The 27,342-nt window shown below is 37.5% G+C and overlaps 2 protein-coding genes across 4 annotated transcripts; one reads left to right on the forward strand and one right to left on the reverse strand.

Annotated features, from left to right (window-relative positions):
- Positions 1-942: 942 nt before the first annotated feature.
- On the forward strand, positions 943-4,283 carry LOC135215164 (vitelline membrane outer layer protein 1-like). Its single transcript, XM_064249628.1, has 6 exons — positions 943-1,099; positions 1,967-2,100; positions 2,629-2,758; positions 3,248-3,402; positions 3,539-3,604; positions 4,092-4,283. Exons 1-6 carry the CDS (start codon positions 1,042-1,044, stop codon positions 4,218-4,220), a joined length of 672 nt encoding a protein of 223 aa, XP_064105698.1. The 5' UTR covers positions 943-1,041; the 3' UTR covers positions 4,221-4,283.
- Positions 4,284-5,596: 1,313 nt separating this feature from the next.
- LOC135215170 (lysosomal alpha-glucosidase-like) lies at positions 5,597-26,847 on the reverse strand. Of its 3 annotated transcripts, none has more exons than XM_064249657.1 (15): positions 26,791-26,847; positions 23,791-24,089; positions 23,018-23,186; positions 21,877-22,824; positions 20,865-21,090; positions 20,407-20,629; positions 18,975-19,183; positions 17,515-17,716; positions 16,758-16,896; positions 14,784-14,902; positions 13,531-13,651; positions 12,878-13,010; positions 10,581-10,761; positions 9,549-9,769; positions 5,597-6,820 (listed from the first exon to the last, which is right to left on the reverse strand). In XM_064249657.1, exons 2-15 carry the CDS (start codon positions 24,020-24,022, stop codon positions 6,698-6,700), a joined length of 3,246 nt encoding a protein of 1,081 aa, XP_064105727.1. In that variant the 5' UTR covers positions 24,023-24,089; positions 26,791-26,847; the 3' UTR covers positions 5,597-6,697. The 3 variants fall into 3 exon arrangements, with proteins under 3 accessions (XP_064105727.1, XP_064105720.1, XP_064105711.1); XM_064249650.1 differs by having other exon boundaries at positions 26,777-26,804; XM_064249641.1 differs by lacking the exon at positions 26,791-26,847 and adding an exon at positions 26,603-26,760.
- Between the last annotated feature and the right edge of the window lie 495 nt (positions 26,848-27,342).

Raw genomic sequence — 27,342 nt, forward strand, 5'->3', positions numbered from 1 at the left:
ACGGGCCTGTGGGAAGGTAAGCAATTCGTTATAACTCTTGTACTTTGAACTGAGTTTTCCCTTCGTTTTTTAATATTCGGTGTGAATGTTTTTTTTATATAAAATGGTACAGTTTTAGACACAATCTGGTCGAGAAAGATGTTGTTTTTCAAGGAGTCAGGAAAGATACTGAAAAATAAAGGAATTTCAGAATTTGGAGTTTGTTCTCACTTGAAAAGATAAATGAAATTGCCACGTTTTGGGTGTAAGGTTACTCAAGCACAATTTTGTTCATCCACTAAAGTGAAAGCAATAATTCACGCATTTAGGCACAAGTTTATTCACTGTAAAATATAGAATATAAGCAGTGTTTTTTAGTAGCTGGCCGTACTCTAGTCCAATATATTGCCGAGAGATACGACAATTGTAGTTGTGACGATAGCTGGAAGAGCTTGTTTTGTTTAAGGTACAAAATAAAACTACTAGGTGTTCATGATTCTCATTTAACTGAAGATTAAGCTCTAACCTTCGTCAGAAACTTCGAAAACTTCCAGTCAACCATTCAGCTCAGCTTGTAAAGAGCCGCGCTGATTAGATACGTAATATCCACGTGGCATTTTCACAGGCTTATTAGCAAGAATATACTTTTTTTATCAATCTTACACAACCGGAAAAATTATAAAATCTATAAGCCTATTTATTTCTCTCTACTTGTCTAAAGCTTTATGCGTGCGTGCGTCTTTGAATGTGCAAAGCAGAATAGTGATTTTATGGTGATGGCATAGTGTTTAAGCTGATATCCACAACTGAATCACGCATTGTTGACATATCACTGTTTTTTTTGTTTTTTTTTTGTTATTTTTTTTAACCATATTGCTGGTTTTGTAAAGACGTACGAAGTACAGAATAAATAATAAAAAAGCATGCAGCAGATGCTTATCTTCTCGAATTAAAAAAAATACCCATGGGAAAGCGCTTGGCACAGCAAAGTTGATGACGTAACACGATCCGCGCGCATCTGGGAGTCGCAGTATAGGAGTTCGTTCAGTTCCTTATGCCATCATGAAGCCTACAGCAGTTTGGGCCACTTTCTGCCTCGTCTTATCGTTTAGACTTGCAGGTAATCCTCGAAAATTACGCAGTTTCTTATAGGTAGACGAAGTAAGTGTAAGTTTTGATTAACTTAAAAGATGTATTTCATCGCTAAAGTACGACTCAGAAGAATTAATAAATTCTCGTGAATATTACAGCAACGTACGACAGATCTTAAGATTGTGTTGGGTTGAACACGGTCTAGTAGGTATTCTACAATGGCTCGTAGTTCTGCCTGAGAGCAGAGCGGCCCATTTGAAGGTCCTGAGGTATTTTTTTTTAATGATGACCTTTATTGGAATTATACGGTAACATTGATTATGGTTTGGTAGTGGTATCCCCTCTCACTTACCATAGCAGAATCTTTCTAATACCCAATATAATAATAAAATAAAATAGCTCCAAGCTACCATTCACAGAAGGAGAACGGATATTTCTCTACACATATTAACAAAGGGGTTTTATCGTTTTTGCTCCTTATTTTTGCTCAATTATCTGCATACACATGACCAGTGGCGGAACTAGGTCATTATGGGCCCTGGTGCAAATGATTTGAGTGGGACTCTGTCATGAAAAGCAATATGAATCGCCATTTAATGATGATACTATATTGTAGAGAATGAAAACTACTACTAATACTACTACTACTACATACTATGATCTTCATTATCATTTATATTTTCATTATTTCTATTACCTAAACATATTTACAAATATATTACCGAATTCATCTATTAAGACAGTGCACCTCCTCTTCCCCCAGTAGCTCCGTAACTGCACATGGCAGTTATTCGACTTGCAAACATCGTGGCCGCTTGGTATCTTACAGGCAAGTAGTTCAACTCGTTAGTGAACAGTCTCGTGTAAGCTCGTTTCATCTTCTGCCGTTTCTCAGATGCTGCGCCGAAGGTGCCGGCCAACCGGATAGTCACCAAGAACTTGATGCTCAGCAATGGTCTGGACTTCGGCAAATGGGGGATCATTGAGTATTGTCCAGACGGAAGCTTTGCCGCTAGTATAGAGGCTAAGGTAAGCTAAAGGATCTTTTTTTGACACCTGAATGAACGAATAAGTTATCTGCCGTGGTAGTTGTCACAACTGACACAACAAAGCGCCTCAGTGGCGTGGTCGATTTGGTCCTGGCCTGCCACCTCAGTGGCCATGCAACGTAAAAACACCATACAAACAAACAAATAACTGACACAAAGTAACCATTCGATTCGGAAAGGTAATTCATCGTAACTTCAGTGTAAACAAAATTTATGCATCTATTGTGTTGTATTGCAGTTGTGCATTGATATTTGTGATTTTTGACCCAATATATTGCACTATAACCGTTTATTCATGGTAAAATCGATAATGCATTTTTTTCTAAAATTTCAGTGCATTTCTCTTATTCTCAAATCCTTCTTTTTTCATGTCAATTATTTCACAAAAACTGGTGACGTACTTTCATATTTATTCATTTCACTTTTTATCCTTTATCCAGCAGATTTTTGTTTATGAAAACTGAAAATAATTTCCTAATTACTTGCACTTTTCATATTATGCTTTCAGTACGAGGATCCCCATTTGACTGATCTGGACGAAACTGCGCTGAACGCCATCAAGTTATATTGCTCTACTCCTGAAGGACATCACGAAGGCTACATCACATCGACCATCGGAGATGAAGGAGAGTGGAAAGGTAGGCTTACGAGATTCTGGTTATACAACCCTACATTTATTGAATTTTATCCCTTTCGTATAAAATTAGACAGTCTAGAAGACTAATCAGTGCTATAGGTAAATTTCAACTATACTCTGTTTTTTTTTCATCTGTCCATCTGCCTGTGGTGTTTTTGTATGGTAACAGTGCGTCCTGGGCTTTAGATAGTTACGCTATGTGTAAGTTTTAGGTAAATAAAAGGATATCTGGGTGTACATTTGCAACTGAAAAGTGTTTTAATAATTAACTGATTGCGAATTACACCGTTAATATTCAAAATAGGATATTATTATAATCGTTGAATGTGAGCTGGATGTAACTATCTAAAGCCCGGGACGCAGTGTTACCATACAAAAACACCACAGGCGGATGGACAGATGGAAAAAAACAGAGTATAGTTTTGTGTAAGCAGGGAAAAACAAAAACATATCTCCGAATATTTTCTTTTGGCGATTCTTCCAACTCCAGGCATGAAGAGTTGTCCAAACGGCCTAATGACCGGAATGCGAGCCCAAGTGTTGCCATATCAGGGTTCTTTGTGGGACGACGTGGCGGTGCAAAATGTGGAGACAGACTGCAATTACGGCGAGAGCACCATCCTAGCCCATGATGGAACAGGCCAGGTATGTTTCAGTGAAAGTTTGCGGTTGTGATCTACTATTATTGCACATGAAACTCTTTAGCTGGATATCAGCGTCGGAGCCACCTGTTACTGCATTTTTCTCTGGAGACTTAAGGTAAAACTTTCCTTTCTTTCAGTCTAAACCTGGAGAATGGGGCTTAATGGCCAAGTGCAACGAAGGATCTGCTATCTGTGGCCTGGAGGTGAGTCTACACGTCTTACGGGTTTGTAGAGGTTTTAAAAATTCGACCGTGAGAATTACATGAGATGAAAAAATATTTTAATTTTTAACAATCTCGAAGAAAACTTTTTTTTGTCAAATTCTTTACTACTCTTTGTGTCTTGAAGAACTAAATATTGCTCGGGCTGGCCAAAAGTATGTAATATCATTCAAGTCCTTCAATCGGCTGTTTTCATGTCTCAGAACACTTCAATATAGAGTAACATTATTATTTCAGAATATCATACAGAGGCACAGCCGAGCTTTCGGGGATTCATAACGTTATGAATTCCCGAAATCTCGGGTGTGCCTCTATATGATATTCAGAAATAATAATGTCTGCAATGTTACCAAACCTTTTGGCTAACCTGTTCCTCCACCAACACTTAAGCCTGTAGTACTGCTATGCAGATCTTTAATGTCATGCAAGCGAGTTCATTTTTGTCTTTACACTTCGTTTGCTTTCGCAGATTCGCTACGAAATGCCAAACGTGGTCGTAGACACAACAGCAGTGGCCGACATTTCAATGTTTTGCTGTGCAATTGAAAGTCATGACACCACAGCGGTTCCATCAACAACATCCCCACCGGCAGTTTGAACTGATAGTCAGTTGTAACAGCCTAAATCTGTTAGTGAAAAGGGCAATAAACTGCCACACTCACTCGGTATTTTCTTTAATATTCCCGATGACCAGAATCTCTATTAGAAAATCTTTGTGATGATCTTGACATGTCGAGATATTGTAAAGCCTTTTCTTTATTTTGTTGCTGTATAAATAATTCCTGCATTTTAATGTGATTATTGGAATATTAAGGTAATGTGTCGATTTTTCTGAATACTCGGATAGTAATTTTTTCAAATTAAGCATTGGGATTCCGTAATTGATTTAGATATTATGATATTTCGCCTTTTCTTTATAGAGATACGGAGAATAAAATTCTATGATGCTACGTGTCTTTTTTTATGCTACCATTTTATAGACGTGATATATTTTGAGATCTAGCCCTTAAACTGAATGTTAAGTGTGAAGTACATGTCAGCCTAGATTAGGGACTCTGTGAAATTCTTGTTTGCTAGAAGATATCTAGAATATATTGAAGCGCAGGTTATAATATAGGATTATATAGTCTCTTTTATTTAGTGGACTTTGTGCCAGAGAAGCCAGACAGCCAAAGAGTCTGACAAGCACTGTATTGAATACGGATTTAAATATTACTTCCTAAATGAGGATAGTTTCATAAATTTCTGAAGAGAACGATACCATGATATTCCTTTTGATTTAATCTAATGGGTCCACAATAATAAAAATGTTGCGAGTCCGTGTATAATATTAATTTTATCTTATTTTTCTTTATTATCAGGATACTGTTTTCCTCATTAAGAAAGTTTATATCAGAGTGATTGCTAATAATGTCTAATTAAATCTGAATGGACATCTGCTCTAGATGTGGTAGTGGTTGCGTAAATATTAGTAGACCGAACATTGTGACTTATTATAAATAAAAATTCACTGAGTATTACTGCTCAAGGTATGCGAACTTTTCTTGAATAGCGCCACAGTGGCTAGACTCCTCTGAGAAGACCGTCAGCAGTCACGGTCTTCTCTGATTGAGTCTAGCTTGCGTTCCCTGAACTTCCCTCTCAATTGCTTGGCGGTAAGAAGGAGACTTAAGTATAGAGCCTCCCATACCACAATCCCTCTTGTTCTTGCAATTATATAATGGATAGTTTGCTTCAGGTACGTGTTAGCTCTTTCCCGTTGCACTCCAGGTCTCACTGTGACACCCCCCCCCCACACCCCTCCTCCCTTCCTTTCTTACAGCCTCTTAAGGTCTGTTATTTTGTTTAATATTTTTCCCCCGAGAGAGGGCCTTAAATACTAGGCTATCCCCACTCCCTACAAAGTAAAATCAACCGTCATCACTATGTATGAGGTACATTCATGGCATTAAGGAAAATGAAAGATATAAGAAGTGAATCAGGATTCCATTTAACAGGTTTACAATATGAAAGACGTGATCGATTTTAAAACAATAATCAGTTCTCTTATTCTATAACAGTGGAATAAGGGCAATGGGCTATAGGTCAAGAATATATATATATATATATATAGATATATATATATATATATATATATATATAATGAAGATAAATTCTAAATATTTATGCAGTCGCAGCAAATCATAACTACAATATCACCCATGATTTTGACACATCCTTGGTCTCACTTTTTAAAGCACTGTAAACATTAAGTTTAAAATAAAATTTAAGGCTGTGTGACACGTGACGCAAGCACAGTTCCTGGCATCTTTTATAACCTTGCAGATGAACTTGAGCCGAAGAACCAACGTTTTCTTTACTGGGTGTTGAACAGTAACTGTTGTATTCGGTAACTGGCTGCAATAGTATATAGACGGTGCCACACTTAAATGAATGCAGGCTACCTTGGTTTCTTCGCCAACCTCTCTACTTGGGGCAAAGTCTGATTGAAAGCATTAATATGCAAGTTTAAGCATTTTCAAATCTTTGAAAATTAGCAGCTGTCTTAGTAGTATGGTGAGCGGGTTGATAGACACATTTACTAAACCAATAAACATATATACGTCAAGAATAGTGAATGTGCATGCAAAGACCAAAAGCATAGACTCCTGACGTCTTACTTATGACGGTAGCAATTTCTTACTTCGTAAGAAATTGGTGTTTTCAACCCAGGAAGAAAGGGCTAATTGTAACAAGTTGTTCTGCTTCAAAGTTAATAGAAACATGTGACAGTTAAAGTAACGTATAGAACAAAATTACAAAGAAAACATCGTTAGGCACATATACAAGTTCCTGACTTAGAAATGAATAAAATATGAAAGATTTGGTCAACAGTTTCAGCCAGGAATTGTCAAGACCCTGCGGTGGCAAACTACTCTGACATTCAGTCGAAATGACATTCGAAATTCGCTTTACATGTCAGTTGAAAATAGTTTAATGGAAATTTTGTTTCCCATCCTATACGTACGTAAATATGTAAAGTATGCAAGAACATTTATTTACTGTATTTGATCACGAAAGGTAATAGTTTGATTTTTAAACTAACTCCCATGTAACGATAGTTTGATTGGTGCTGCACCAGTCGTAATTCAGATGTAACGTAATTGCATTCGTGCTCATCTCCTGAGTGAAGTTCTTCTCTTGTCCGTCGACTCTCATCTGCCGGAAAAAAGGTAATGAAAATGTCATTTTAATCATAATATTAATAAGATAACAGTACAAATTGACATACGAGGCCTTTGTTGCTTCCTGTTCTTCGTGGCACTGGTATAGTAGATTGTTCAGTTATTGCTGATTTCAATATGATCTCTGTGACTACGAATCGTTTCACCGAATGGATGGTTTCTTTGTTAAAAGTGGGGCAGTCTGTTCTGAAGTTTATGAAAATATTAGCGTTAATGTGGCCAGAAGTGACCTTTAGTTGCTAAGGTCCTGTAAGAAATATTTCCTGTAATATTTTGACTCATGGCCAAAATAAGTCAGTTTCATACTAAGAAAATGGGTATAAAAAAGGACTTTCCATTGAATCAAAAACACTCGCATCCCACCTCGCTTTCATTGACTATGAAAAGAAAGTAGTATTAATGTTTCATATTTCATTTATTACGGTATTATCCAGCCTCTTGAAATATAAGAAGCAAATGTTACAATGTTAAAAGAACAGAAACAAATCACTGATAAATCAACACGTTGGAAATAGACCACATATCAGCAATAATGACACCACAGCGAAACACTAATGGCTGATTCTCTAGTTTGGAAATGGATTGTAGAATATGGAATCGGCACCAGACCACCAGGAAGTTGACAGATGATTCCGAGTTTCAACTTTCAAAACATTGGAGTACATCGTAGGTATCACTAGGTAACACAGGCCATGTTAACGCCAGCGAAAGTCAGATATCTATATAACCTCCAAAACCTGATACTTGCCGATGAAAAAATAGTATTCGCGCGAGGCAGACATTCCTGAAATCGATATTGTCCTGGGTCCACCAGAGGCTGGTATTTATAAGGAAGATAAAAGTTTTGCTGTAGATCGATCGTGAAACAACTTGGAAGAAAAAAACCAAAGAATTATCAGCAGCGACAATAAAAGAATTGCAGTATTTATGAAGTAAGTGTTCAAGTTAACACTGCATGTGGTAGATTACAAAGAACTGTGTTACCGCTACGGGAAAGTTGGAGGTTATGTAATGAGAATTTCGTTGGTAACCTACTGAATAGGCTGAAAATCCTCCTGGCTGGGTGAAACCTCATTTCTCATCCGATAACGTTAAATGATAAAGGCACTTTATTTGTATATTTCATGTGTTTCATAACGAATTTGTTTGTGCACTAGCGTAGTAACTTTCACTTAAAAACAATTTACCTGCCTAAACTAAGGTAGTTTGTCGTTTTAGGAACCTAGGCCCGGGTCTATTAAATTAGTCAACTAGCCTACAGATAAATGAAAACTTATAACGAATTTGTGCACGCTTTAGTGTATGAAGTTGTGCTATTCAAATTAGCTGGTAAATAACCTACATTGTTCGTAAAATATTCGGTTACCACGTCCAGAAACAAAGTAAGGCCATTTACCTACTATAGCATAGTAATCCCATAAATCATCAGTGATGTGGATAGTTGCAAGATCTGCTTAATAGTAGGTGTGTTCAGTTGAGCTGTGTTGCAACTGGAAGTTAGTTATTTACTTCACTTTCTTGTTCATTTATCTTATTTATAACCATTCATCCTTTAAAAGGTAGGCTATAGCCTCCATGGGGCTTAAGCTATCAATTTTGCTATCCTTAGATAAATGGGGTTTGGATTCCCTGTCCTGTCAAAACAGCAATACAGAGTTGCCCCTGGACATATTGCAATGAAGTATAGTCACTATCACCTTTCACATAACAGAGAGAAGCCACCTTGCCTTAAACTGCAGGAACGGCACCAATTTCTATCGATACTACTCCATACGGAGGCCCCTACCCCTCCCTCCCTGCCTAACCTGTCGTAGGTGGCCAGTAATCAAATCACCAGAGGGGATGGATAGTCCCCCAATCCCTACAACTCAACCCGCTTCTACAGCTTAAAAGACTGGTAATCTGGGAGCGTACAGTGATTTAATTAAACATTCCAGATTGAAATGAATGTCAGATTCCTCACAAATGACCCAAGAGATTATCCGGAAAACTACATTTTACATTTAAACTAACTTTTTCACGAGAAGTTATGCTAATGCACGGTATTCAAAACGTTTACCGTATATAAGCTTATTTGTTAAAAAGATTTAACATAAAAAAGCAAGATTATTCCTCCTGCTCTTCCTTAAACATTATTATTTATTTAAAAAATATCACCAGCACAGTTAAAGAGATGGTCAAAAATGATAGTCCCGTGTAACTGAAAATGATTTTCGACGGATATGGCAAAACAAAACGGCTCATGTCACTGGTTTGGTCTTGAAGATTATTATGCTGTACTACCATTACTCATTGGCTGGTAGTAACTACTATAATCGGACTTGAATAGTACTTGAAAAGTCCTCCTGAATAACTCTAAATAGATAGTTTATCTTGATGAGAATTAAAGAATCCAGTTACTAGTGCCCCCACACACACACACACACACACACACACACACACACACACACACACACACACACACACACACACACACACACACACAGATATATTTTATATATATATATATATATATATATATAGATATATATATATATATATATATATATATATATATATATATATATATATATAGTCTTTTGTTCAGTCACAGTCCAAACATAATTGGGATCTTTAATATTCAGGAGGTTGCTAGAGTAGTGAATGGAGAAATTGTATAGACGACCAGATTAATAATAAACTGGCAGAGAAAGTTAACTCACGTTCTTGATACGAGGAGCGCCAAATATCTGGACGATATCGATGAGTGATGTGAAACCAATAGGGTTCGAACCTGCCGCGGAAGGGTCATCTCCACACACTGTTGAGTCATTAGCGCTCAGTCGAGTGACTGTAAGGGACGTCAGGTCAGCTTCGAAGGTCAGATTGTGGTAGGGAGGGTTCTGTTCAAGAGGCGTCATTCCATCGTCCATATAGAAATCTCCTGAAATTAGAAGGAAAATATAGAAATCACAAATTGAAGGAAAATATCATTTGTGTACCTGAATGTTAGTAGAGTTCCAAGTCCCTTCTAAAATTTTTTAACTTACTTTATATCAAGGTTTTGAAAATACGCAAGCAAAGAATGTTTTCTGTTTAGAGAAAAATGTATATTAGCAGACGAAGGAATTGTTGCTGCATCGGTACATGATTTAAGTTCCAGAAGTAGGAGTTAATATGTTATTAGAAGGCAATTGACAAGGGACCTGCTTAAGGATTCATGCTTGTTATGCGTCTCAAAATTTTGCTTGCACCATAGTGGTGCTTCATCATGTTTGATACATCAGTGTAAATGAGCAACTTTTCCGAAGTCTTTTAGCGTCAAACTACTTATAGTCAAAACTGGAGTCAGGCCTATTTCTGTGTGACACCAATCTAATAAGCATGTGTTTCACCATGTTAGATACGTCAGCGTAAAGGAACAATTTTTCAGAAATCTTTTAAGTGTCAAACCACCCAATAGTCAGTACTGGAGTCAGGCCTGTCTGTACTCGTGTGACACCAATTGAATTAGCATGTGTGACTTCAGTTTTTCACCAGAATCGAAGAATATTGGCTAATTGGTGTAAGATCCTGGCGGCAAGGTGTCAAAAGATGTCAGCCACGAGCTATTGACTTGCTAAAACAGATTGAAAACTTAGTCTAAAAAATTCATAGGATTAGACTTTAGCACCTAAATAATTTTTTGGAGTAATTTGGTGTTACCTTTCGTCAGTTACTTTATATTCACACAAAAATGAAAACCGCAAGTGTACCAGATGCTGTGAACAGAGGCTCGTCTTCATCAACGGAGGGCACTTGTTCTGAAACCGTAGCCTCAGTTGTACTAGTTCCAGCTGCCGGTGTGGTAGTCGTATCATTCTTCAGCTCACAAGTCAAGGCAATCATCAGTAACAGAGGCATCTGCCGGAACTCTGCTGTTGTGTTGAAATCCTCCTGGAGACGAAAGTGCAAAATGTGAGATGGGAATAAAAAAGGAATTCCCTATCCAAAAGCTAACTTTCTACAGCTTGTGTTGTCTTTCACTCTTGTGGGATTCTCTGGCCTTACAATTATCCATTGCCACTTACTTAAGATTCCATGGATCTATTGCAAGCCAGTAGTTAGTGTTTTGGCTTTTAGTAGAGTTAATTGTCATGTTTGTGATAGCTTATTGATTATGCTAAACAATATAGCCGGAGTCAGAGAAGGAGATAAATTGAAATAGAAGAGTTAATTATTTATGGCACATGATAGCCTATCATTATTGTATCAGTTTTTGAAACGGTGACGTTAGAATAGAGCACACAGGCTCCAGTTATGATTGCTGAACTGATCTGATTTGTTGTTAAGGAACTTTCTACACAATTTGCTCATCAATGCCAGTGACGAAAGTAGCACCCCCGTCTAAGGATGACCATATTCATTTCACATAATGCACCGTGCATAAGCCAAACAGACAAGCTTTCACATGAATGCAGTGGGATTTTTCTTCTTGATACTTTTAAGAATGAAAGAGGATCGTTAATTCGTATGACATCGGTATGAATAAATTCGTGAAATCTTTTATGTTCAAAGGAATGAGCATTGCAATTGTGGTGGGATGTTAAATGTTGCCAGATGAAGGAATAATAAATTTATTAGCTAAAACACTGTCACGTAGCTTGTAAGCGGAACTAGTATGACATCCATGCTGATATCTCTTTTCATCTAACGCGTGCGAGCTTTCCCCATTACTTACGTACACATACTCACATGTATATGTTATATATGTGTGCGTGTGCGTGTCAAGCTTTTCCCACAGCAGAGGGGTTGGAGCGGGGTGGTGGATCCAGAGAAAGACGACACGCGATCACTACCACATTCTTACTTTAACAGCTTAACTTTATGGATCGTGGATGACCCCGCGTGAAATAAAACTTTTACAATAAAAGCTCCCTCTTATACCTTCACAGAAGATTTATAATAGCAGTCGAAACTAAACTCATTTCACCGTTCACCGATGTCTCGGACGCACTCACGCTCTCAGGATGATGAAGTCCATTCCATAACCACTTTCTTACCATCTCCCCAACCCATTCCAGGTCTTCTCCTCATTTCCCTCCGCTGCCTATCGTTGTCCTTTTTACCCACGTTACGATCCACCTTAAAATAGTCTTCATTTATCCTTGCGCATACGCTTATCTTTTTACCACTTCAACTTACCCCTACAACCACAGTTTTTCACTCATTTCTTCTCAGGCTGTATATGCTAAATAAATTTCATTTCAACAGCTTTAACCTTTTTTCGTTCATTTTGTACAACATACATTTTTCGCTTCCATAATTGGAGAGCTGGCCCAAGAATCGATTGATAATTTCCCACCTTGACTTCGAAAGACAGTTCAAGTTTCTACCTCTTCTCTGATCTTACCACTAATCGTTGCATTTACTCCTAAGCTCTCTTACGAACTAACTGCGTCCATTTTCCTATTGTAATATTTATATTTCCTATACTCTCGCTCTCGTGGTTTCTTTTCCTAGTTTCTGAAGCTTTTCCTCATTATCACCAGTGAGCACAGCATCATCTGACTTCAACGATTTTACTCCCAATTACGGACACGTTATCATGACCCACTACTTTGTATTTATGTGAAGTTCCTCATTGGACGAGTGGTTTGCTTCCTCGCCTATCAATCTGGTAGCCCGAGTTCGCTCCCCGCTGCTGCCAATGCGGAACCAGAGAAATTTATTTCTGATTAGAAATTTATTTCTCGAGGTAATGTGGTTCGGATCCCACAATAAGTTGTATGTCCCATACTTAAGTACTAACCAATTGGTTCCTAGCCACGTAAATAAAAATCTAATCCTTCGGGCCAGCCCTAGGAGAGCTGTTAATCATCTCTGGTCTGGTTAAATTAAGATATGTTTAACTGTATTTGCGTGAACTAGGCGCCGTCCTTTCTATACAGTCTCGCATCACACTGTCCTAAAAGATAATGAACACATCCACGGGAACATAATGTATACACGAAATATGATTAATTCCACACCCTTCTCCCTTGACAAATTAGAAGTGTATCGCTCTACTTACATGAAGGTTTCCTTGTAAGGCTATTATAGAACCACCTCGAATATGAACGTTCATGTCGTTGAGAAGGGTTGGTAAGACCAGGTTTTCTCCCTCTCTGGAGTTACTGACCAAGGTTCCCTGGTAGAAGTCGTACCTTTGAGGGTGAAAAAGGGTAGAGTTAAGAATGGCAGTGATACTTAGCTTTCAATATATATATATAGATATATCTATATATATATTATATATTATCTATATACTATAGAGATATATATATATATATAAATGAAAGAGTATATGAAAAATGAAACTTGATTTGGACTGGTCCTTTCAACATAGTTATATTTTCAGGCTATGCCTGACGATGTCATTCATGAGTAGGTACTAGCCACAAACAAGATTCATTTTTCCCTTCAAGACTTATTTTTTCTACGTTAACTCACGTCTACGTTAACTCACGTAGACACATAGCAGTTGCTGCATACCGTATATGTGGCATTATATTTTGTTTTGATTAATAAGCCTTCAAATAAAATAGCAATCGATCTACCTTCACTGAAAATCAGCTTTATGGTTTTAACATTTAGATTTTGAGTACATTAATTCGCTAGTTTTAGTTTTTCTGTTCAGACGAACTCTATCCGTCAGACTGATGAACCACTTGGAGTTATTCTTACCAACACCCCGGAGGGAAGTGTGCTTTTGTTTTCACGCTCTTGCTCTCGTCCACCTTATTGAAGACGGGCGTCACCAGTAGGGCCTTTCCCAACATGAACTGCGACTGCCGTCCTCTGGAGTCTTTCGAGCGGAAGGGTCGTTGACCAGTCGCAGTTGATGAGAGTGGTTTTCAGTGACAGATAAAACACGTTTCAGTTAGTGATATGCTGTTTTAATCTCGCTTTGGCATTTATAGTACGCATTCCCGTTTTCATTGTTATTTTCAAAAAGCTCATAATCGCATGAGTCACTAGTATGACGAAGACATCCACAGTGCAAATATATAATATATATATATATATAATATATATATATATATATATATATATATATATATATATATATATATATATATATATATATATATATATATACATATATATGTATATATATATATACATATATATATATTATATTATAAATTATATATATATATATATATATATATATATATATATATATATATATATATATATATATATATATATATATATATATATATAAAGTCATATCACATTTCCGTGATTCATATACATATATCGAGCTACAATATCCTTTAATATCTAATTCGCTCTACCTCGGAATTAATATATTTTCATATATGCTTAACCGAAGGGGATTTTTTTTTTTCTCGATAATAGACTTGCCTGGACCGGGGCGCGAACCCACGGAGCCTTTCAAATCCAGGAACGTTCCTGGATTTGAAAGGCTCCGTGGGTTCGCGCCCCGGTCCAGGCAAGTCTATATCGAGAAAAAAAAAATTCCCCTTCGGTTAAGCAAACATGAAAATATATTAATTCCGAGGTAGAGCAAATTAGATATTAAAGGACATTGTAGCTCGATATATTATATATATATTATATCTATATATATATATATATATATATGTATATATATATATATCAACAAGCGAGAGCTTTCGAGAACCTGCTCGCAGGTTCTCGAAAGCTGTCGTTTTGTATATATTTATAATACATCTTTGCACTAACATCTTTATGGATTTCTTCATCATTACTGCTACTAATATTCGAAAGAGTTTTGAATGACGTGTTAAGCGTCACTAGACGCAAGTTTATAAGTTATGAAAACGTCTGTTTTGAATAGTAGCATTGCTTGGTTGAGGATGGAATTTCTATAATGTTCAAATGTCTGAGGGGAAGAAACGCAGTATTCTGACATTAAATCATAGAATCAGTAAATGTTATCATCTTACCTGGATCTTGTGGGAATTCGTAGAACAATGGCCTCGCTACCGGGGCTCCTGTTTCGTGGGCTTCGTAAAACAGGTCATAGATGTATGGAATTAACATGTACCTTAACCGGATGAAGAGTCTGGAATGTAGCGGAAGTGTTTGTTAAAGGAATATGTTTGTGCGGTCGTCCATGGATTTGCTCAAAATAGCTCACTTCTTCAGGAAGTAAATTCCAGTTTTTTTATTTATTTATTTTTTTTTTTACAACATTACATGGATATCCAAGATCTGTGACTGACGAGAAGCCGAACAGAAGATAGACTATGACTGTGATGTTGAAAGATCCAGTACACGTAGAAAGATGTTATATTACAGTCTAGATATTATTATTTACCATAAAATTTTATCGCCTGAGAATTTGCGATCATTAAAATAAGGACAATCCTCGGTAAATTTTTTTTATTTTTTTTTATTTTTTACAGAATTCGTGTTTAGAATTATCTTTAATTTCAGCCGTTCGTCCTTCAGGTAATGGTCTCGCATGAAAAGGTAACCATGTCGAAGAAATTTATTTGCCTTCTAAGTAGAAGGGAGTGTTATTAGCCTTGTAGCTGGCAAGTCATGTTTTAATGCTGATAGCTTGCTGTCCATCTGTCGGTCTTAATATGGTCGTTTGTATATTTATATCCCTGGGGTTCATTAATTTATGTTCATCATGTCTGTTCATGCCGTTTGTTTCTAGCATTTCTGGGAGTCGGCATTGGATCATGGAAAATCTAGTTTTAGGATTACTCCGGTATTTATTTCAAGCGCTACAAGCTCTTAAAAAGATGAACATTATTGACTTGTAGTTGATTTAGTTACTGAATTAGAGACAAATGTCTTCATTAACAAATTATGGCTGCTGTCCTGGCATCTCCCAGCGTTTAAGGCCCCGTCCACACGGGGCGAGCTTCGCTCGACGAACTCTGCTCGATGTGACGTCAGCAAAGCAGATAGAGCGGGAAAAATTCTGACTCTCCCCGCTTATAACGTCACATCGAACACAGTTCGTCGAGCAATGCTCGACCGTGGGGACGGGTCTTTATAAGATTAAGATTCCGTGCAGATCCGGACTAAATTCAGTTCAATTCAGCGTAATACAATTACGTGCCCATGTGGAACTTGTGTATACACACTGTTGGTGTGGTATAGTTTCTTTTTATGGGACAGAAAATTAGGCATGAATTTAGATTTTCTATGAGATAATTATTATTTTTATGATTATTATTATTCAGAAGATGAAACCTATTCATATGGAACAAATCCCACAAGGCCATTGACTTGAAATCCAAACTTCCAAAGAATATGGTATTCATTAGGAAGAAGTAAGACGAGGTAAAGGGAAATAAAAAAGAAAATGGATAAATTAACAAATAGATAAAAATGTATTAAATTGCATTAAGAATAGTATTAGGGTAGTAATGTATTGCACCTTTGCCTTAACTTCTAAAGTTGCAATTGCACGACAACTTCCTCTAGGAGACTATTCCACAGTCTAAAGGTGTGAGTAATAAAGTGTGGAGACATTAAAACTCAACTACTGTTAAAATAAGCGCCTCAGTGGCGTGGTCGGTATGGTGTTGGCGTGCCACCTCGGTGGCCGCGAGTTCGATTCTCAGGCATTCCATAGAGGAGTGAGAGATGCGCATTTCTGGTGATAGGAGTCACTCTCGACGTGGTTCGGACGTCATGTTAAGCCGTTGGTCCCGTTGCTGAATAACCACTGGTTCCATGCAACGTAAAAACACCTTACAAACAAACAAACCCAACTACTGTTAAAAAGAAACTAATTTCAAGGTCTCCACACTGAAGAGAGAACATGACCCTCTGAAACTGAGTGTGCTTCTGAATTTATTGGTTCTCCAATTTTCGTTTTTTTTTTCAGGTTTGAAATGCTGGTACTGATCTGTTAGCTTCAACTGTGCACTTAACGACGGGCCGAGCAAACTAACCTGACATTTTCCATGAATCCGGATGTGAAGTCCGTTGGATTACGAGGTAAGTGGTTATATTCGTAGTGATTCATCATGAAGGGCAGGAAAACGCCCATCTGGTGACCTCTGATGCAGTATTCCGCCCTCATGAAATTTTCTGAAACGGCAAGGGAGACAATAACACTGCGTTGTATTTGTCTTTGTGCGATAGAATACGAATAAAAGTCAGAACTTTCTGTACTGTGATGGTTTTCGTAAAAAGCTCTGTACTGTGATGGTTTTCGTAAATGTTTACGCTGCTTTTATATCTGGGTCTAATGAAAAAAATATCAAAAGCTTTTTTTCCTTGAATTTAAACAAAATAACAATTACCCAGTATTTCACTGAAATCCAACGTCACTTTTGGCAACTGCGTCGTTTGCAAACCTATGCACTGATTGTATTTTATTGCCCTAGCAGTCAAAAACTATATTTCATCGTTAATCAGATAGAACTCATATAAAGGGTTTTGCCAGTCATGCGAAAAGGCTCACCTTTATGCCTCAAATGCATGAGCAAGATAGATGTGAAGGTACATGTATTTAAAGAAGTATGTATTTAAAAAAAAAAACCGTGTGTGTTCTTACCCAGAGAATAAGTGCCTTTTTTAACAACGTTACAGGAAAGAGAATTATTTTCCGATTAATAAAGCTGCTAAAATACTCCTTATTTCTCAAAGTTAATAGTAAGAAAAAACATAGAATATATTCATTATGTTCCTTATAAAAATGATCACCTGTGTCATTGGTGCTGCCGCAAATAGGTACACCTGTAAAGGGGACACCGTAGAGCCCCATCTGTAAGATGTACGTGAGAGCCCTCTGCTGTGAGACAAAGTTAGGCTTATAATTTCCTCCAAACTGGCCTCCAAAAACGCCACTTCCTGCGAAGGTGGATTGGCTGAGTACCACAGGGCGGGTAGCTGTGTCCAGTGATTCCTGCGAATGATAGACGCCGGTAAGAATTAGCACTCACAAGCGGAAAAATACGAAATCTCGCCCATAATGACTTTTAATTCTTTAAAAATGTCTTTTAAATCTTATTTCTAATGTAAGATTTGCTTCACTTTTGATGCTAGTATGATAACTCAACATGAGAAATATGATTTTGGAGGTAAAGTATAACTTTAAATTTATGGTGATAGAAGTTCACTCTCGACGTGGTTCTGAAGTCACGTAATGCCGTTTGTCCCGACGGTGAATAACCACTGGTTCCATGCAACGTAAAAACACCATACAAAAAAAAACAAACAAACAAACAATATTACTTTACGTAAATCTTTCGGTCATTTGAGAAAAATAAATCGCTTTATATCCACTTAACATCATGTTAAAGTAGTCTTATTACTTGATTTTTGAGTCTATTGTATCTCCATATAGTCTTTTATTATTGCTTTCTCATGAAATGGGTCAGCGAGTTCCCAGTTTCATAGTTCAAAATTTCTGTAAATGAATTAAAGGCATTGCAAACAATTGATGCACGAATGCGTTAGGGTTGTAGGCAAATGCACCATTCTGTAGAATCTCTTGCGCAGATACTTATTAGCCATACTAAATCCGGAAATTAAGTAAGCTATGTGAATCTTTTCATTTTATATGGCATTGAGAGTAGACTTGGGAACCTTGTGTAGAGAAACGGCGGCCCTAATATTATGGTAGGTAATGTCAAATTTTAAAATAGACTCTACGAATTGTTTAAACTCCATTTTTATATTAAGATCCCGTTAACAAAGAACCCAGAAATTTCTTGCAATTTTTTTTTTTTTTTTTTTTTTTTTTTTTTTTTTTTTTTTTTTTTTTTAAGTTCAACATTGATCTTACATCAGAGGTAAATGCTGCTGCTAAGGAATGGGATTTTGCTCAGTGTAGAGGTAATTTTACACGAGGCTTCACCTCACGCTGCATGACTCTTCACCTATTCCTCCCAAATTCTTGTTAGCCCCGCCTACTGGAGTGCTCATTAGGGTGAGGTAGTGGTGTGGCGTGACTCTTGATGAGCAGTGCAGTAGGCGGGGTTAACAAGAATTTGGGAGGAGTTAGTGATGAGTCTACTCATGCAGCGTGGGGTGAAGCCTGGTGGAAACTCCTTGTTGACTTATAAAATACAGTGTTGCTGAAAATTATGACAGACTTGCAAAGCTTGGCAGTCACAGCATTTAATCTCAGTGGAGTTCGGATACCAAAGGAAAACTCCTACCTTAAACTCATAAGTTCTTTGGTGATGGTAACGTCCATAAGAATTGTGGGAGATTATGTGAGGTCTCGCCTCTCCTTCCAGAGTTTGATGTATCAGAGATGAACATATTGTTTCACTGTTTAAATCTGACACACCGGTAGGTAGGAAGGGGACGTCGTAGCGAGGACAACAGAATTCCGGATGGGTCTCGTTGCAAGCGTCTTGCAAAGCTGCAAAATGTATGACAGGGTAGTTAAGGCAAGTTCATCTTAATGTTTAGTGTTTGTTTTTCTGCTTGCTTATGAATTAAAGTGAAATGCGATGGATATCTTCATTGTAACAATCATTATGTATGCTGTCTTACAAAGGAGCTGGATTGTCAAAGGGAATAAACTTTTCAATGTTTGGAAGTTAGAGAATTGTACAGGAAAATCATTTTAAGCCTTTTATTGGAGAAACATAGTGTCATTATACAAAATCTGCATCATAAATTCAATCAACTGCTACTCATAAGTCACTTTAGTCTCAAACTTTCTGAACTGTTTCGAGATCTTGGACCTTTCGTTATTACAACTCTTCTTTAATGGCACCGGAGTGAAAAACTGAAAGGGGAAATGTTAGTGAGAACACCTCTGTTGACATTCAAGTCGCTAAAACGTAGTCCCTCTTAGTATCTTTGAGACTAAAACTCAGACCTTAGTATCGTTTAGACTAAAACCTAGTCCCTCATAGTATCGTTTAGACTAAAACTTATTCCCTCTTAGTACCTTTTATACTAAAATTTAGTCCCTCTTAATATCGTTTAGACTAAAATCTAGTCGCTCTTGGTATCGTTTAGACTAAAACTTAGTCCCTCTTAGTATCGTTTATAGTAAAATTTACTTCCTCTTAGTATCGTTTAAACTAAAATGTAGTCCCTCTTAGTATCGTTTAGACTAAAACTTAGTCCCTCTTAGTACCGTTTATACTAAAATCTAGCCCCTCTAAGTATCGTTTAGGCTAAAAATTAGTCCCTATCAGTACAGGATTCTGAAATGATGTCTTCCCATTCACGAAATTAAGACTTAGAGCAGTCGAAGCGAAACTGCATGGAATCTGTCTTAAAAGTAATGATAAAGCAACGTCAACATTACTGCAAATTACTAGATGCTTATGGAAAGACGGACCTTTCCTGGGTAGTGACCCCCAAGGGTTTTAACCCGGTAAATATCCACCTTTGCGGCGTGTTTAATACAAGCCCATTGGGATGACCGCAAAAACATGAACAAAAGAATGTATATATCATAAAGGTAATGACGCCTGAGAAATATTAGCCCTAGATAATGACCCCGCAAAAACCCTTGGGGGTCACTTTCTAGGAAAGGTCTGGAAAGACTAATCGGGATAGGAACACCAGGGAAATCTGTTGACATAAGCAGAAAGATGCAAGAGCTAATTCTTCAAGGTTACTCACAGGCGCCAACTGGGGGGGTGTAGTTGGGAATGACCTGGTTCATTGGTGAATTCTTGAGAAGTAAAATGCCGTCGGATCTACCATAGAGGTCACTTATTCCTTCAAGACCTTTCATCCAGTCTGCAATATTACCGTTTATGAAATCTGGATATCCGACTGTTTTCTTAGCCACTTGGCCGTAGTAGTCTATGACCGTGATGTTTTCCCCTGACCTACTTTCTGCCTGGAAGGGTGATGAAAAATGTTAATGTTTTTGGGACTGGCGTTTAAACGTGTCAAAAATACTGCGAGGCAGGAAACGAGAGTTAATTTATAACTGGAGTTCATATAACAGTGACGTAGAAAGTACTGTAAGCTATTTGTCTATCAGGTAACAAAAAAAATCATTAACTACCTCTTTTTAAAAATTCAAACTCGGAAGAACAGGCTTAGAAATTATCAGAATTGAAATCACTAACCTGTAGGAGCAGATCCGATCCCTTAGCGTTTTCATAAGCTTGGCTTCCAGGCTCTAAAAAGGGGTACTGGACGAGCCAGAACCTTCGTCCGCTGGTCTGTAGAGTCTGGAGGCGTTCCTCGGCTTGTGGTGAGAGGGGCATGAACGATCCAGGAAAAGCAAGCCTGGCGTCTATGCAGTCGCTCTCGTAAGGCAGTGCCTTCTCTGTCATCATCTCGAAGGCTTTACTGCAAGAATTATAAATCAGATTCTAGTTCTAGAGCAGGGGTTCTTAATGGGTGGTTACCCGTACCCCTAGCGGGTATGAGAACCACATGCTGGGGGTGTGGGACTTGGTCGCTGGATATTTGCATAATTTGATTTTAATGTAGCAATGCATACATGAGTACATTTTGTAAATAAATAACTATGTAAAACCATAAGTGCTTTGGTTTTCTTATATGTTCTGTTCCTACCTGTTCATACCTATAGTATGTATTAAACTAAGTATATTAAGTTATATTGTCAACAAATAGGACTTAAGTGGACTTAAGCAAGCAAAGGGGTATGGAACCATATTGGGCAATTCATTGGGGGTCTGGAGTCATCAAAAGGTTAAGAACTCCTGCTCTAGAGAATAAGTCAAAGTTAGGGTATTTTTGGGATGCACAAGAGTTTGCTAAAAAGTTTAATTTTTTCACTGTTTGATCTTCTCCTTTTCTTCCTGTTATTTTCTGCTCTGCGTAATTAACAGGATGATATTTTGGTCCACCTTAAACACGGCATATACTTGTATTTTATATATTGAGATTAATTCATTTCGACAATATGTTTGGGAAGCCAGACTCTAATAAATAGTACCACTGAATTATGTTTATAGATAAGAAGACTCCTCAGGTAGTCACTTAATTAGATATAGGTGACCATAAAGCAAAACACATAGAGTAGCCTTTAACTTCAACAACAATGAAATCGTCAAGAGCAACGAAAGACATTTATGAAGATCACCAATAAAACTCTTAGAAGTTACTCACTCAAACTCCGTGATGCCCGCTGTTGTACGGCAGAGGTGGTACCCGAGAGCCCAAAATGGTGGCATGGCCGGTTTTCCTACCATTTCTGTGTACTGCCTGGTAACATCCTGAGGTGTTGGTCCAGCAAAGAACCGAAGATCGAGTGAGCCCCCAAGCGCCCTGAAAACAATGGCCGGTGCAGGGTAAAGGCCAATTTCCAGTGGAGCAGAGTTGTGTAGGTAGACGCCGTGCACGCTTCCATTTCCGTCGAAGTTCATGTAAAATGGATGGGAGCTGTGAGACATGGTGTCGTCATCATCATCTGTATCTGTATTGAAAAGTGTCCATCGAGGTCTCTCATTAGAATTGGGGATGAGATCGTAATTTCCTCCTTGCCCCAGCCCATAAATGTGGTAGCTGCTCACTCGAGCTGTGATTTCCATATAGTTTCTGCTGTATATAAGTGGGCCAAACACAGTATTGAAAAGCTCCTCTCCTGTTTCATTTCGTGTGATGGATACGTTGAACTGCCCACCAAGGTCACTGACAGTGACGTCCAGTTTCCATTCAGAGGGCATGTCATCTGTAAAGTCGTCTTCTACATCTTGTGCATTCATAGGGTCCCAGATTTTGATCCTTACCATATCTGGTCCCTTCCTCTGGACAAGGACCCTTAATGGCCAAGCCATATCACCGGTTGGTGTTGTTCTATTAATGGGTAGAAGGTCAAGTGTGAAAGATGTCCGTTCAAGACTGTAAAGAATAGGTTCTGGTGTTCTTGACTGCCTAACAGGTGTGATGATGACATCTCCACCTTCGGAAGAATTGTATACAAAGTAGCCATATTGGCTGGGGATAGTATGAAAGCACTTAGGAGCGTATGGGTCAGTCGATGAATCATCATAGCAGCAGTTAGCCTGGTAACAGACACTCAGGGACATATTAATGGTACCAGGTAGGCACTCCATCCTGTAATAAAAAAAAGATAGAAAAACAAATAAATAAATGAGAGAGAAAACTATGATTTTGTGTTAGACTTAATTCATTATTTACACATGCTCTTTGAAAAAATATTACTTATTTCAACTATGTCCAGTACTTCGACACTTCAGGTCATATTGAATCATTACATACAAGAACGTGCTCCCTTCAATTTTCTAACCTGTATGATATATTAAGGCCACAGTAATTCTTGTCGGGTGGTGGAGGTAAATTTCTATAATGCCAGGAGAGAATGTAAGGAACCATTAATCCAATTAGGAGACAAAGAATGACGACATAGATGATGCGCAGTTTCTCGTTGAAAATTGCATTATCCAAGCAGGTAGGTTCTGTGTTAAAGTAAAAGGCAATCAGTTGTATAAGTTCCCAACTTTAGTTAGACTACCATAATTGTAAAAATATTTCGTTGCAAGTGTAGTATTGTTTTATCGCTTCACTTTTTTAAAATTAAAAATTGTTCTTGTAGTTTCAGAAAATAAATTCACCCTGTAGTTTGTTAAGGATGCAAATGTACCAAATCTTCGCACTCTGCACTTCGTATAATCCCATGCCCTCCCCAGTAATCTGCTGACAGAATCCTTAGGGATATATCATTCATGTAGACCAGCTTGGTATCTGTCATCATTGTTAATTCATGCATCTACCATTATTCTTCAGTCCTTTGAGACACCGAGGTTCCACTGGTCCCGACAGAAAATGGACTGTTCTGATCCCAGACTACTGTCTTATAGTGTAATCTTTTAATATTGCCAGAGGATTCAAAACCTTAATCAACTCTTACTTCTTTCTTCCCTCAATTGCAATTCTCCGGTTCAAATAGGTAGCATAAATGATAGGCGGTAAAGCAATTAATATTTTTTAATTCCTGTCTTGCTGGTGGTTATCTGTCATGTTCGTATACGATATATATGAAATACCTGTGGCGATACTTACTTTTCTTGTAATGTAATTCCTTCTTTGGGGCAGTTCGTGCTTCTTCTGTCAGGTCTGCCAAGGAATCCTGCAGTGGCTGAGCAGTAGTGGGCGGAGCTTTCGTCCTTTTGGTCTTCCCCTTTGTCTTCTTCTGTCTTGCAGGATTTGAATCGAGCTCGTCAAGATGCTGGGCTTCTGTGTCTTCGATATGGGTAATAATCACCATACCCTTCATCTTCTTTATGAATGACATCTTGCCCTTGCTTTTGTTGAATGCTTAGGTAAAACTCTTTTTATCTTGAATGTTTTAACATACCAATCTAAAATAATGAAACAAATTGGGACTATATAATCGCATTCTGTTAGATATACGCTAAGACATGTAGACAGGAGATTGACTGATTTAGTATAACTTTAGTTCTAGATTAGGGTGTATGTTGTCTCCATCGTTTGGTGTTTTTATGGGTTGAGTGATGGCTGAGGTTATGGAAAGAACAGATGTAGGAGCAAATTTGTGGGATAAAAATTAAGCTGGTAGTTGGCTGTTGAATGGCTAATGTTTACGGTGAATACAGTTAGTTGATAAAAGTGACACTTCAAAGACTAGTGAAGTATGAAGCTGTTTGTAAGAGGCGAAAATGAAAGTGAATTTTATTGATGGTTTAGTTAGAATTATAGGTAAAAGGAAGCCAGGGAAAATTAACAATAAATATTGGTGTGGCCGGCAGAAGAATGGAAGTAGTAGTTTCATGTAGGTATTTGGACGTAATTTTAGAGGCTTGAATTGTCTGTGGAAGCCAAGGTTGGAATGTAAGAGGGGACTGATAAGCCAACTCTCCTTTATGGAACAGAGTTGTGGGCGTTGAATGTAAATGAAAGAAGAAAATGTTGACACTAATATGAAGACATGAATAATTGAGAGAGTAAGACTTGTGGAGACAGCGGAAGAATTTCTAAAAAGGTTAGTGTTAAAGGATGGCTCAAAGTATTTTGAGACGGCTCGGTCATGTGTGGAAAAATGACAATGATAATTAGGTGAAAAACAGACAGTTCAATGGTGTAAGGGATAGGGAGGAGAGGAGGACCTAGAGAAGGTTTGGTAGATGGTCAAAAGAGGTATTAGAAAGAAAGGCCCTTAGCATCCTGGAAGCATGAGAATGTTTGTAGGTTAGGAATGAATTGCACAGCTTGTGTGTAGGGTGGTTTGACAAGCTTCTGATGAGCCGTCTTTGCAAGTGTACTTAGTGGCTAATATTGTAAAAGTGTTACTTCCCATTGGTCAGTCCATGATTCAGTATACCGAAATGGCTCCTCTTCATTGTGGAATCTTTTGAGCATTTGTACGTACAGATTAGTATTTACTATGTATAAACCTCAATTTTATGTCATTATGCGGATTTTAGGGGGGTACTTTGATCATATCTTGCAGAGCAGGGGTTTTCAACCTTTTCGGGTATTTGTAATGTCAATAATGTATCCTCTTCACTTTGTATACCGTGGAAAATAAAACCAACTCGGAAAAACTGTACAGAGGGGAAGTAAGTACATAACTCATCTAACATAACCAATAATATTGTAAAGATAAAGCATTCCATAAGAAAATAAAGACAATTTTTTATAATTATTTACCACTGGCTATGCAATAAACGTTCAAGGTTATGGTACTGAGTTGCAAGAACAAAATACATTGTTATTACATCATCTGCAAAGGTAGTTAATGAGTGAAACTGTTTTCATCAACTATCCTAGTTGCCCGAGGAGTAGAGTTTGCTATAGCACAATGCAGGTCGGCATCTAACCTTCATTCGAGTGCCATGGGGAGCGCGTACCCCCTGACAGGGTACGCGTACCCCAGGTTGAAAACCCCTGCTGTAGAGGCATGGTCAGCTAAGAAATGACATCTTTGGCTCATTTCACAGGAACGCAAATTTTGAATAATGATAATTTTCTTCACAACCATAATTAGTTTCAAAGGATTAATGAACGCTCAAGAACTGCCTGTAAGAGCAAGAGCCTGTGCTCGGGCCAAAGATTTAACTTAATTTAACAACTTGAATGGCTTTCATATAGTGAAATGCTTTATTGGTCCCAGAGCTACACAGTTTTTAGCATTATGTACTGGGCTCATCCATCGACCACACGACAGATATGGAGAATTCATTTTATTATATAATTATTATTTGAAATGTGTGAACATTTATGCAGAATATGCCATTTAAAGACCATTAGCCTACAAAGCAAAATTCCTCCCATCAGTCATGCAGCAGATAAATATTATTTCAGAATATTTTCGTTCGCAATGCACTACCATGCTTATACCAAACAAGAAACCCGAAATGTCATTAAGTATGAAAGAAAGTCTCCCCCATGTACAACAAAAATGAGAAAACACTACCTGGGGAAGTTAGACATTAAATAAGTTGCATTTACTATATTTGATTCAATCCTCTTTCTTTCGAGGAAAATAAGCTTAAATATCACCTTCAAAAATAATATTTGAGGAGCCACCCAAGGAACGCATATGGCAAAATTTACATTTAAAACACATGTTAGAATGTAATTGAAGCACAGGTTGAGTTCGATTACGCTACGAACACCGAATTATGCTTTCAGCAAAAACCTCTATAAAATTGGGTGCTTATCACCTTATAGACGTCGCTACAGCCACTACTACTGGCTTAGCATCACGTTCAAGGTGATAGTATTTGTTGGAACTATTCGCTCTTTTATTGTAACTTTTACCTCAATGCGCAACTTTTGCACTTTCTTAATGTAACTTTTTGCACTTTCTTAATGTAAAATCTGCATTTCTTAATATAACTATTGCGCTTACTTAATGTAACTTTTTTGCACTTTCTTATTGTTAACTTATTGCACCCTCTTAATCTAACTTTTTGCACTCGCGTAATGTAACTTTTTGCAATCGCTTAATGTAACTTCTGAGCTTCCTGATGTAGCTTTTGCACTTTCTTAATGTAACTATTGCACTCCTGAAAAGAATCAGTACCAGATAAGCTATACCTTCGTAGCAGAACTGACAGTCCCGCAATGTCGGGGCAAGAATTTTAAATTATCTTATCGGATTTATCGGCCGAAGTAAAATAATTCTGATAAGGTCATTATCAGCGATAAAGGTTTTTTTTATTATTGTAAACATAACAGAACATAGTTATATAGGCATGTGAGGTAAAATAATTATTTGATTTATTTCTACTAATTTGTGTAGTTGTATTGTTTCAGAATTGTGTTAGTTTTTTTAGTACTATTAGTGCTTGTTGCATTGTTTTTCTTCTTTTCTTTTATTTTCGTTTACCATATTGAAATGCCACAAGGGAATTAGGTTATCCGACCGTCAGCTTGACAATGTAAAAAAATTATTTTTATCTTTTCATTAGCTTAATCGCTTGATCTTCGTGCTCCTGCTAATGTTCCCGATCAAGTTTGACGAATTACTCAATAAACTAGGACGCAATTACTGAAAAAAAAACTTTAACAAAGCACTGGTATATGATACAATGCGATCTTAATTTAAGGAACTAAAATGTAGGGTAGTGTAGGGCTATGTATGTTGTT

This window comes from Macrobrachium nipponense, chromosome 19 (genome assembly GCF_015104395.2).
Source record: "Macrobrachium nipponense isolate FS-2020 chromosome 19, ASM1510439v2, whole genome shotgun sequence".
Classification (NCBI taxonomy): domain Eukaryota; kingdom Metazoa; phylum Arthropoda; class Malacostraca; order Decapoda; family Palaemonidae; genus Macrobrachium; species Macrobrachium nipponense.